The sequence below is a fragment of the Mirounga leonina genome, unplaced genomic scaffold (genome assembly GCF_011800145.1).
Source record: "Mirounga leonina isolate KUSES-001 unplaced genomic scaffold, KU_Mleo_1.0 Mir_129, whole genome shotgun sequence".
Taxonomy (NCBI): Eukaryota; Metazoa; Chordata; class Mammalia; order Carnivora; family Phocidae; genus Mirounga; species Mirounga leonina.
The window spans coordinates 81338463-81350732 of NW_023270323.1; the positions used below are offsets into that span (position 1 = coordinate 81338463).

Sequence of the window (12270 nt, forward strand, 5' to 3'; positions counted from 1 at the left end):
GGTCGGGGTCGCGGGCAGCGCGCAGGGGCACTGGTCCGGGTCCGGCTCACTGTGGCTGAGGCGACAGGAACCCCTTCCCCTGCGCGCCCTGGCGAAGTGGAGTGGGGAGGGGAGCCGCGGCCCCCAACCCCCAGGCCTCTCCCCTCCGGCCGGAAAAGAGAGAGCTTTTGCCACTGAGGGTTGCGCAAGTATGGGTCCCACCTGCGCTCACGAGGTGCCCCGCAGGGCGGGGGCGTGGGGTTGCGGGACCCTGTCTGCGAAGAGGGCCGGGGACCCCCGCCCGGGTCCACACCGAGAAGGTCGCATGGTGGTGGTGGGGTGGGGGCAGTATCTGAGATTCTAAGCTGCTGGGCGGGCGAGGGTCGCAGGCGCCGGCTCCCGGATCCCACCGAATCGGGCGAGGGGGCAGGGTTTGGGAGTAGAGAGGGGGGCGCGGCTCCGTCGCCCCCGCCCCCGCCCCCGCCCCCCGCCCCCTGCGGGCGCCCGCCTCGCCGCTGCGGCCCCGCCCTCGTCGTCACGCTCGGACGCGGGCGGGGGGCGGGGTGCGCCTCCATGTGACGCGCCCTCCTCGCCGTGCCCTTCAGCCGCCGCCGCAGTTCCCGGGGCGCCACATGGACCGGGCCAGCCCGAGCGCGCTCCGCCACTGACTGCCCAGGCGCCTGCCCGCCCGCACCCCGGCCCCGGGAAGGTAACCCACGCTCCCGCGCGCGCCCCACTCCAGGCCGCCCCCTGCCCAGCCTGCCCCTTCCCGGCCCCGGCTGGGCGCGCGCTCGGCCGGGGCGGGCGCTGTCCGCCCGCACGGTGCTGAAGCGGGCCCCGCGGTCCCGGCCCGCGCCCTCCCTCCTTCTTGCTCCCGCTTTGCGCGTCTCCCCTTCCCCTCCATGTCCTGTGTCTCTTTCTCTCTCCTGGCGCGCTCCCGCCTGAGGGCCGCTCAGCAGAGCCGGGCAACTCGCCCGCCCGCAAAGCCAAGGGGTGCGGCGGCAGCGGGAGCCCCGGCCCGCGCGGGGAGGCAGTGGGAAGCCTGGGGGAGCTCCAGCAGCACCCCGAGCCTCTCTGTGGCTGGGCCCTGAGTTCCCCACCCCCTCAGGAGCCAGGGGAGAAGTTTGGAAGAGAATCTGCTTTGCGGCAAGGGCGCCCCTGCGCGCCAACGCTTTGCGGGGAGGCGGGGGCACTCCCACCCAGCCAGCCCTCCCCAGGCCGCACAAACGCGGGTCTCCTTCGTCTGCAGAGGAAAACGCCGTAAAACACTGGATCTCCAGAGCCCTGGGCTTCCCTGCCAGGAGAGACCCCACAAGTGGGGAGGGAGGGGACTTGCAGCTGCTTATCCTACAGGCAGCCCCTCCCCACCAGAGTTCAGCTGACCTGGACCCTGGAGCGCCCCACCGGTGCAGACGCAGGTGGGGGGGTGGGGTCTGACCTCCCATTTCCATTGCCCTGAAGGCTGGGTTCCCTGCAGTCTCTCCCGGATCTCTGCTGCGGGTGGGTGGAAGTGGGCCCTCGAATTTCCCCTGGGTGGAGCCTGGTCCACCTGTCCCTGAGCCTCCTCTGTCAGAAGCCAAAGAGACCTCTTTGAAGGGGTATCCACTCTGGCCCCACCCACCATAGCCCTTCCTGTCTCTTAAATGGATTCCCCCACCCCCTTGTGGCCCAGGGTCCACCAGGGAGGCAGAAGGGCCAGTCACCTCACACACCCCTTGGGTCTGCCCCAGCTTCACACAGCCCGGCTCCTTCTGAGCTGTGCTCTCCCGCCTCTGTCGCTGCAGTAGCCACCGTAAGATGGACTCAGAAAACCAGGGGCCACGTGAGGCCACTTTGCAGGCCCAGCTGGGGTCTTGGAATCTACCTGCCCTGGTCAGGGTGTGGGGTGGAAACCCTCCTCCACTAAGACCCTCCCAGACCCTCTCCGGCGTCCCTGTCAGTGTCGGGGTCCAGCCATAGGGGTGGGGGAATCGACAAAGGATGCTCTCTCCAGACCACGGACCCATGCTCAGGGGTCGTCACGCAGGGATGAGCAAAAAGCCCTCCCCCAGGCCGAGCCAGGGTGACCTGTGACCACTTCCTCGCCCCCAGGCAGAGAATTCCCCACCACACTTGGATGTGTGTTCGGACCCTTGGAGGAGCCGCTGAGGAATCAAAGCCATCGTCATGGAGTTCGTGATGAAACAGGCCCTGGGAGGTAGGAAGTTGGGGGCGTGGGGGCACAAGGCCGGCCTCATCCCCACAGTGGCATGCAGACACATGGGGGCACGTTCAGCACGTGGTCACCCTCAGACTTCACAGATGCCTTCACTGCATGTCCCCGGAAACACACCTGCCCGCTCCCTCCCTCAGGACAGAGCCAGGGAGAAGGGGGGTAGGAACCAAAGCCAGCGCCTCCCAAATGGCCTTGGCCAGCACGGGGAGTGGGGGAGGGTGTACATGGTGTGCGTGGTCAGGACAGAGCCCACCAGACAGTGCTGAGGCTGGGGTCCAGGGTGAAGCAGCAGCACCCTCGCTTTTGGGGGGCTAGTGGGGGGTGGGTTTCAGGGGCACCAAGGGCCAATCCTAACTGGCAGCATCTGGTGGGCCCCATGGGGGTTCTGCTGTTGGTGAGCAGAGCCATGGGAAGCTGCAGCAGGCAGGGTAGGGGTGGGGGCCAGGGCTGGGTCTGTGGTGTCCAGCAAGGACCCCGTGGGTTTCACCCAGGGTGGGGGCAGCAACGTGCACAGGGAGCTAGGGCTGGCTGAGCACAGGGACAAGGGAAGACGCCAAGACAGGCAGGGCAGCTGTGTGTGGGTCCCTGGGAGAGGGCCGCCCTTCTAACCCTGCTGACTTATCTGAAGGGAATCTTGTGCCTATTTCATCCAGAGGGGGTCATCACTGAGGCCAGAGACGCTGGCCTAGGAGGTGGGCAGGGCAATGGGCTGACGTCCACACTGGGATAGGTGCGTCCTGGTAGAGCGGTCTGGTCAGCCAAGGCCCAAGGGGCCCATCCCAGCTCCCCTGGTTGCAAGACCAGCTCCCCGGAGCTCCCTGGGATGGGAGCCTGTGGCCAGCTCCTGACTCTGCCATTCGGGACGTTTCCCTCTGGTGGCCTCCGTGGGCCACACCCTGACCTGGTACCGTGCACAGCCTGGCATGAGTCAGGTGATGCGTGACAAGGCCATCCTCATGGTGCTGCTGCAGGAGCAGGAGGAATCGGGACCTTGTTGCTAGAGCTGGGGATGCTAGAGCGGATGGGGGCTGTTGTGCTGGTAATGGAGGGCAGGATGGTGGGGCCAGTGCCACCAAACACAGGACAGGGGCCCTGTGGGTGGGCTTGTCTTTTGCAGAATGGCTTCATTTCTGCCACCACGAATGAAAAGACATTTGGGCCTGGCCTGGGGCCACTGTTCCTGGGATTCTGTGGTCAAGGATAGGCTGCAGGTTGGGTCTAATTATAATGATTACGTCACCAGGACATGATTCAGGGACAAGCATCCTGGCACCGGGAGCAATCCATGTTCCCACCCAGCCGGTCCCAGGCTGGTACAGATAATTAATTAGGTGGCTAATTCAGGCCCTGAGGTGGGTTTGTAAGAAACCTGAAATATCTGATTTGGCTGTCTACATGGCTGAAATTAGCTGGGTAATTGCCAGCCTGGATCCCCTTTGTTCCATGTCAGCCCAAAGTTTCTCCTGCGGCAGCAATGGGGTGGGCTGCATGGGGCGGGGGGGGCCTTGGAGTATCCTCTCAGCAGCCACCCATGGGGTGCGCCCACCAGGTGCTGCCCCCCACTACTTGTCATGCCCCCACTGCTGAGGTTGGTGGCTGCATCTGACCTCCAGGGCGAGACCTTGTGTTTTTTTCCTGTGCTTTCTCTCCCCCTGGATGGGCATCATTTTGGCCTCTTAGGATGAGTACGTACAGACAGAGGGACAGAGACAGACCCAAACCCAGACCCAGACCCAGAGGGATGGACCCGAGAAACAGGGAGCAGGTGTGGGTTGGAGAGAGGGTGCCCTGGACACACAAGACAGATGTGGGGAGGGGCAGGCCAGAGGGAGAGGGGCACTGGGGCACTGGCTGTCTGGGAATCTGTAGGGGATGGAGGATCGGAACAGAACAGCCAGGGAAAAAAGACAGGGGGCCCTGAGACCAAGATTGAGGAACCCAAGGAGGGCGCCTGGGTGGCTCAGATGGTTAAGCGTCTGCCTTCAGCTCAGATCATGATCCCAGGGTCCTGGGATCGAGTCCCGCATTGGGCTCTCTGCTCAGCGGGGAGCCTGCTTCTCCCTCTGCCTCTCTCTCTGTCTCTCATGAATAAATAAATAAAATCTTAAAAAAAAAAAAAAAGATTGAGGAACCCAAGGAAATGGGACAAGAGACAGAAGTGCAGGGTGCATGGTGGAGAGAGACACTGAGACAGACACAGAGACAGAGAGACAGATGTATCAGACACAAACTGAGAAATAGAGTCAGGGCTAAAAACACAGAGACCATGTACCTGTCTGTGCAGCAGGAGGGAGGAAAGACACAGGGCCTGGAGGGAGCCCCACGGGGGCAGGCCTCGCTCGGCCCTGCTGGGGACAGGACTCGATGTAGCCTAGTTAAGTTGTGGCCAGCTCACTGGGCTGCTGTGTTGTCCTGACCATGTGTCTCATGGAAGGCCTTTGCTGGGGACAGAAGCTTCAAGGTGACAGCCTGGAGAGTCCCATGTCAGGTAGACCAACAGGGCGTCCACAGTCCCCCACTCCGCCACCCCGAAGCGCATGTCTGGTCCACTCTGGGGCTCAGGGTATGATGAACTGAGTGGCAGCCCGAAATTCAGGGGCTGCCAGTCCAGAAGGAGCTCAGATGCAGTTCGGCGGCCCCAGGCCTTTCCTATAAGCCTCTGTCGATGGCTGATGCTGCCCAGTCCCTGCGGCCCAACCCCCGTGGAACCCAAGCCTGGCCAGCGGGCTTCTGGCTCTGCCCCTACAGCGCAGTGTGACCCTTGCTGAAGGCGGTCTCCTCCACGGGCTCTGGGGACCACGAGGCCGCCCGGGAGCACCTGCTACTGGAAGAAAGGGAAGGTTGAGGGGCGTGGCTAGGCGTTGCTGTGGTGACAAGGGGCTGCCCTGGGCAGTGAGGGAGGACAGGGCCCAGCAGGCCAGGAGGGGGCCTGGCAGGTGGGAGTGGGACTGTCAGCGCCGCTGCGGGTGAGCAGTGGGACTCACGCCCCAGCAAGGCCACGAGCACTGACTGGTGGCCTCACAGACGCCCAGAGCCCCGGAGAGCACGTAGGCAGCCACGGACCACAAAGGAGGGGACAGATGGCTCCCGGGGCTCCTTTCCTTGTGATGGCAGCATCTGCCCACACACTCCAGTCCCTGGGCCCCTGGGCATGGGAGGGCTTTGCATGGTGGCAGTCTCTCTTGAGATGCAGCCTGGGAGGGACCAGGTGGAACCCATGGGGGCGTCTGCTCTTAGGGCCTGAATTCTTCCTGGGATGACTAGGGGGCACCTTTGGTTCCTTCAAAGTCAGACGTGATCCCCCTGGACACTGTTCTGCTCCCGAGGCCAGGGAGCTGTGGGTGCCATGGGCACACAGGGCTGGCTGGGGAGAATTCTCCTGGGGCCAAATTGTTGAGAAAAGTGTCCAGCTGTTGACAAATTTGTTCTCACTGAGAGAATATCGTGGAGGCCTTTATGTTCTTGGGCCACACCAAGATTGACCCCAGATTTAATGCTCAGTCCCTTGAAGAAGAGAACACTTGTGAAGTCTGTGGGAGCAGCTCGAGTGGTGGCCTGGAGACTGCGACAAGGTGGCCTTGAATGGGGGCCATGTGCTTGGGCCACTGGACACAGATCTGGGGCTCAGAGTCTTCAAGGGTGCAGTTTGAAGAAAAAACAGTTTTCTCCCAAGGCCAGGAAGTGGCAAGCGGCCCTGGGGCTGTATTCACACCGCGGACAAGAGCAAAGGCAATTGTCAGGTTACTGTGGTTGGGTGGTTGGTGTAGACTCTCATCAGGCTAAATCAGCTGCAGCGTGGCTATTCTGGCCCTAAGAACTGGTCCATGGCTGGCTGTCCTGTTGATCTGCCTGGTGTGACATATTCCATGTCCAAAGCATGCTCAGGTCCTCGGGGATGGTGTGGGGGCAGGGGAGGGCTTCACGGAGGAGGGGGCATCTGAGGTGGGATTCAAGGATGGGCAGATGACCCTGGGACACAGCACGTGCAAAGGCCCAAGGGCTGCAGGGCGGGGGCAGCAGGAGATGGGAAGGAGGACGTTGCAGGACAACCGTGACCACGCCCACGGGGGGTCTTCTCACTGAGCACACTCCAGTGCCTCACTGACACGTGGTCCCTGTGTCCTGTGTCCTGTGGCGAGTTGGCCTGGGGCCATCCTGGGGGGAGGCTGTCCTCTCTTGGGGAGTCAGGCATCAGGGCTTGTGCCTGGTGCACGGGGAGGATGCAGGAATGAACAGCCACCCTCCTGAGGCGAGCATGTCTGAGTGGGGACAGAAGCCCCGCCGAGCCAGACTGCACATGTATGGGAGGAAGATGGATCCCTGTCACCCAGACCTCCGCGGACAGAAGAAAAGCATTTCACAGATGTGTACCCCAGGGAGAGCCTCTGGGGGCTGCTGTGGTCGGGGGGCCTCTGCACCCCGTGGGGGTGGGTTGTGTGCTCTCTGCTGGGGCTCTTGGGGGTCAGTCCCCAGATGTGTCGAGACTGCCAGGTCAGACCCTGGAGAAGGGAGGGCAGTGCCCCCCGCGTCGCTCACACAAGTGGGGGTGGGGCTGGGGTTGGAGCTGAGTCTCCCGCTGGGAGCCGGGAGCCCTGGGCAGAGAAGTGCCTCCCTCAGTGCTGGTGCCTTCCTCCACCTCCACGGGCGTGTTGAAGGGGGCCTCCTTCCCTGTCTGGCACCTGCTTCTGTAAAGCATCCTGAGCCCCCCTCTCCCACTGCTGGGTCTCTGACTCCCAGCTGAGTCCTGCATGTACCTGTAGCTGCTTTGGGGACGTAGCGTCAGGGATCCTGAGGTCTTTGCAGATCAGAGGTGGCTCTTTCCCAGACTCTCCTTGCCTTGGCCTCTAGGACCTCAGGTCAGAGCTGTAGAGAGAGCCTGAGATACCAGGTGGTCCTGTCTGGACCCCCAGTGTCCACTCACGGGACCGTACACTGAGGGTGAGGCCAGGCCTCCCCATCCTGTCCCTAACCCGGGTCCCGAGGGTAGGGCAGGTCTCACTGGCCCCCCTGCCCTATCTGTCTGTTTTGGAGTGAGCTCTGTTTATTGGGGGCCTCCCATGGACCTGGGGCTGCCCAGCTGGGACACTACCAGGTGAAGCCAGGTTCTCTGGGGGGATGGTGGAGCCGCGGGCTGAGCTGGGCTGCAGAAGGGGCAGATTGGGAGGGGAAGCACCAGAATTCTGCACTGGGGAAGATGCTTTTGACTCAAATCAGAGAGACAGAGAGGGGCTTGAACCAAGGTTTGTTTCCCTCACGTGAAGAGGAGTCAGGAGGTGGCTCAGCTGCTCTGTGGTACCATCTGGGACCCAGCTTTAGCTCTTGTTGCGCCCCGTCACCCCATGAGCTTCCCGGGCTTTCATGCTTAGCCTGCTTCTTACGGTGGCAGAGTGGTTGGTGCTGCTCCAGCATCCCATGGACAGGGCAGGCAGAAGGGGAGGGCCCAAGGGACAGCCCCCTGTTCTGGTTAGTTATGGGATCCCACTGGAGATTTCCATTTGTGTGTCATGGAAGGTGAGGCCAAAGTGGGCACATCACCCTCCAAACAAGGTGGGCGGTATTGGGCAGCTCATAGTACGGGGCTTGCATCAACTTGGGAAATCTTGATTTTCAGATGCAAGACCCCAGACCATGAGCCCTCCAAGGGCCGGGTACCTCCTCCTTCCCCTGCTCACCCTTGAGAGCTGGACTTCTCCACAGGCAGCCAGCAAAAAGTCAGTGATAAAGCACCAACATTCGTTCAGAATGGGCACCAGCCCATACGTGGGCTCAGGAGAGACACCACGTATCCAACATCTCTCGGAGGCTGGAAAGACACATCAGAGAAACTGCCTTTTCTCCCTAAAACAATGAGGACAGGTCTTCCCTCAAGAGACGACACTCCTAGTTGATTAAGCTACAGATCAGTTATAAAGCCTTAGCCCCAATGTGGGAATAAAATGGATATATTGCACTTCAACCGATAAAGTCATTTGTTTTTTTCCTTGTTGGTTGGCAAGAAATTCTGGTTGGGATTAAAGCATTCATTTTAATAGCTCCTCTGTGGCGGGGCTCACAGTGATCTTGCACTAACATCAGGGACTGCTCGGTTGGCTCCGGAACGTTGCACATTTACTGCTGGGGCGTTAAACTAGCAGAATGAGCATCAAGTCCAGGCAGACCCTAATGCCAACAAATTTCAGAGACTCTGGCATGGTAAACCCAAGCCCAGGTCTTAATGGATCAGGCAGGGGGTGCACCCTGGCTGGGCAAGGGGGGAGCATTGAGACTCCTGCTATTGGTCGGGGGCTGCCCAGAGCACCCTGGTTCTGTCTAGGGGGAGGTGGAGGCTTTGGCTGGTTGCTGCGTGGTCCTTCCTCCTGACCTGCCTGGTCTTGGGCTTTGTATGAATCTCTCGTTTTAGATTTTTTTTAATTTTTTTAATTTTATTTTTTTTAAGATTTTATTTATTTATTTGAGAAAGAGAGAGAGAGCACAAGATCGGGGAGGGTCAGAGGGAGAAGCAGGCTTTCCACTGAGCAGGGAGCCCAATGCGGGACTCGATCCTGAGACCCCAGGATCATGACCTGAGCCGAAGGCAGACGCTTAACTGACTGGGCCACCCAGGTGTCCTTTCTTTTCTTTTTTTTTTTAAGAACATTTTCTTCTTCTTTTTTAAGATTTTATTTATTTGAGAGAGAGCTGGGGGAGGAGCAGAGGGAGAGGGAGAAGCAGACTCCCCGCTGAGTGCAGAACCTGATGCGGGACTCAATCCCACAACCCATGAGATCATGACCTGAGCCAAAACCAAGAGTCGAATGCTTAACGAACTAAGCCACCTGGGCGCCCCCAAATCTCTCTTTTCTAGGGTTGCTCTCACTTTTCTCATCTCCCAGGCAGTGGAGAACATGGTTTCTCTTCCCTTGCAGGGGTTGGTCAGGAGCTCTGGCTTCCTTTTCTTAGGGGCAGCCTGGCAGGGCTGGGGGAGAGTCCCTGTTCCACCCGGTAGGTCCCCTTTGGTCCCATGGGCTTGACTGTGAACTGTGGCATCCAAGCTGCTCAGGGCCCAGCAGAGTGGCTGGGGTGCTGGGTTCTGAGTGCTGCATGCTGGGTGCTGACAGTGCTGGATGCCATGTGTTGAGTGCCAGGTGCTAAAGGCTCTGTGCTGAGTTCTGATGGTGCTGCGTTCTGTGTGCTAGGTGCTGAGGGTGCTGAGTACTGGGTTCTGGGTGTTGAGTGTGGTTCTGAGTGCTGGGTGCTTTGGGTGCTGGGTGTTGGGTTCTGCGTGCTGGGTCTGGGTGCTGCGGATGCTGCGTGCCTGGTGCTGAGTGCTGCATGCTGGGTGTTGGGGGTGCTATGTACTAGGTGCTGCACGCTGGGTGCCAGGTGCTCAGTGCTGTGTGTCGAGTGCTGGGTCTGGGTGCTGAGGGTGCTGTGTACTGAGTGCTGCATGCTGGGTGTTGGGTGCCAGTGCAGACTGGGACTCAGGAGGTTGGGACCAGGTCAGGCAGTTGGCTAAGAGCAGCTCTGAGAGAGCCTACAGGCAGGTTGGCATCCACATCTGTGCCTTTTGGCCCCGATGGTGTTCCTAACACAACCGTGGGACGTGGCAGCTTCGTTGTGGCGGAAATGACAGAGCCCCGTGCTGAGCTTTGTTTCCTGCGCGGGGATGGTGGGCTTTGTCAGGGCAGGGTGCTGTCCACTGCATGCACCCCAGGCCATTTTTTTTTTTTAAGATTTTATTTGTTTGACAGAGAGACACAGCAAGAGAGGGAACACAAGCAGGGGGAGTGGGAGAGGGAGAAGCAGGGAGCCCGATGCGGGGCTCAATCCCAGGACCCCGGGATCATGACCTGAGCCGAAGGCAGACGCCCGACGACTGAGCCACCCAGGCGCCCCCACCCCAGGCCATCTTGGCCCCAGGCCTCTGCCTTCACCTTCTGGCCCCCAGTGGTTTAAGAGCTGACCAGCAAGGCCTGGGGCCTCCTGGGAGAGACAAGAAGAACAAATGCTGTGTGCCTGTGGTAGGAGGAGACATCAGGGACAAGTTGAAGCTACTTTAACAGAAGATGCGGGGTGGTCCTGGGGAACCCTCAGCAAGCTGCTGGCCTCGGGCCCTCGAGGCTCCTCAGGCCCACCAGGACCATTCTGCACTTAGCTTTCCTTCAGAACGAAGGTTCTGGAAATGTGGACTACCACCCCAGGCTTTGTGCCTGGTCCACGGGGGTGAGAGAGACCCGTGTTGGCCTCTGTCTCTGCTGTCCTTCTGTCTGTCCAAGTAGATGCCCTGCCCAGCTGAGCCCACCCTGCCCTTGGGGTCGCTATCAAGGTGGAGACACTGTGGGAGGTCCCTGAGACGCGGGGCCAGGAGGTGTGGGGGGCCGTCCCTGGCCCTTGTCCCTCTCAGCAGATGAAGTGCCGCGGACCAGCGACCCCAGGGCCCATGGCTGCAGCATCCTGCCTCACGGGTGACACTGGCGAGTGGGCAGCCACTTGAGTGGCAGAGTGGCTGAATGGAAGGACGGATCCATGACGATTACAACCCTCCTGGAGCCGGGCGGCTGCGCCATCTGCCCCCAGGCTTGGCTCTGTGTGGGCTCACTAATAGGCGTTTTCATCTCGCTCTTGTCTCCGTTTGTTGAAAGCCAAGACCAGATGCTCTCGCCTGGCGCCTGGCTCCACAAAGCCCCCGGCCCTGGGCCCCCTCCCCAGCAGGCAGGAGCGTCTGGTGGTCCCTGAGGCGAGGGGAGGGGGACTTTGTTCACGGCAGGAGGAAAATCCCCAGACAACTAATAAAGGTTTGCAAAACCACAGAAGGAGTGGACGGGCAGAGAAGAGGTGGTTTTGGCCCTTCTGAGCGTGCATAAAAGCTCAAGGGGCCTTGCAGAAAATTAGGGATGTGCATTCAGTGCGTTCCAGTGGCCCGGCTGAGGCAGGGCTCTGGCCTGCTTGGAGGCGAGCAGGAGGCACCTGCAGGTCGCCATCCAGCCATCAGGCCCAGGGCCCCGAGCCCCATGGCAGCAGGGTGAGGCAGGGCCCCCAGTGTCTGGTGCCTCCCTTCCTAAGGGCTTGGAGGGCGGGGGCCCAGGCTCTGCACCCAGCACGCAGGAGAGGCCCAGCTCTGCTGGTGAGGACAGTGCAGAAGGCCACTGTCATCCTTGCTTGTTACCGGGACCTTGACCAGTGCGCCGAGGGTAGGAGCTGAAGTGGCCCCGTGGCCAGTGACAGGCTTTATTTTTCCCTGGAAGCTCGTTTGTTCCTTGGCCAGGATGGCGAGGAGAGTCGGACCCCCCTCAGGGGCGGTGGGGGTGGGCACCCAGTGAGGGGGCCTTGCCACCAGGAACAGCAGGGCGCCTGCATCGTCGGAGGTAACGTAACTGATCGGACCTGCCGTTTCCACTCACGCCTTTGTGAAATGCTTTCGTGCTATTTTACTTCTTTTATCCTAATATATGGACTTAATTTTCTTTTTAAAAACCTTCTGCAGGTTTTGGAGCCTACATGCCCTTTTAAAACATTATTTAAGCTCTAATTGTCACAGTCCAGAAGGACACTGTGGGCTGGGAGTTCTGTGCTCTCCTGTGCCCTCCCTACGTCCACGCCCACCTTTGGTCTTTGGGATGTGGATCCAGGGGACTAGGATTGCAGTATGTCCTCTTTATATATAAAGAATATTTTGGGGGCTCCTGGGTGGCTCAGTCGTTAAGCGTCTATCTTCGGCTCAGGTCATGATCCCGGGAACCTGGGATCGAGCCCCGCATCAGGCTCCCTGCTCGGCGGGGAGCCTGCTTCTCCCTCTCCCACTCCCCCTGCTTGTGTTCCCTCTCTCACTGTCTCTCTCTCTGTCAAATAAATAAATAAAAATCTTTTTTTTTAAAAAGAATATTTTGATCTTTGCATTCAACTTTATAAGAGATATTTATACATATTTATTTTTTAACATGAAAGTGGATGCTTATTGTAGGGAATTGAAATAATACAGAGAAATATAAAGAAGTGATATGGAAATTTGAGATGGCGTTGCATTCAAAAGCACCTGTTAGAATCGCTCATTATTTAAAAATTCTTTTTCAAGGAAGGATGCCTTCAGATCTAATAAT

At 59.7% G+C, this 12270-nt stretch overlaps 1 protein-coding gene across 2 annotated transcripts in view; it reads left to right on the plus strand.

Moving 5' to 3' along the window:
• The first annotated feature begins 638 nt into the window (after window positions 1-638).
• Window positions 639-12270, plus strand: part of CPLX1 (complexin 1) — a 34388-nt gene continuing 22756 nt past the window's right edge. Inside the window, exons 1-2 of one of the 2 annotated variants that reach the window (XM_035004454.1) lie at window positions 639-688; window positions 2071-2176. In XM_035004454.1, the coding sequence (XP_034860345.1) occupies window positions 2146-2176 (31 nt within the window). In that variant the 5' untranslated portion in view covers window positions 639-688; window positions 2071-2145. Of the gene's footprint in view, window positions 689-1272; window positions 1398-2070; window positions 2177-12270 lie in introns of those variants that run through there. The other variant, XM_035004453.1, reaches the window with a different exon arrangement.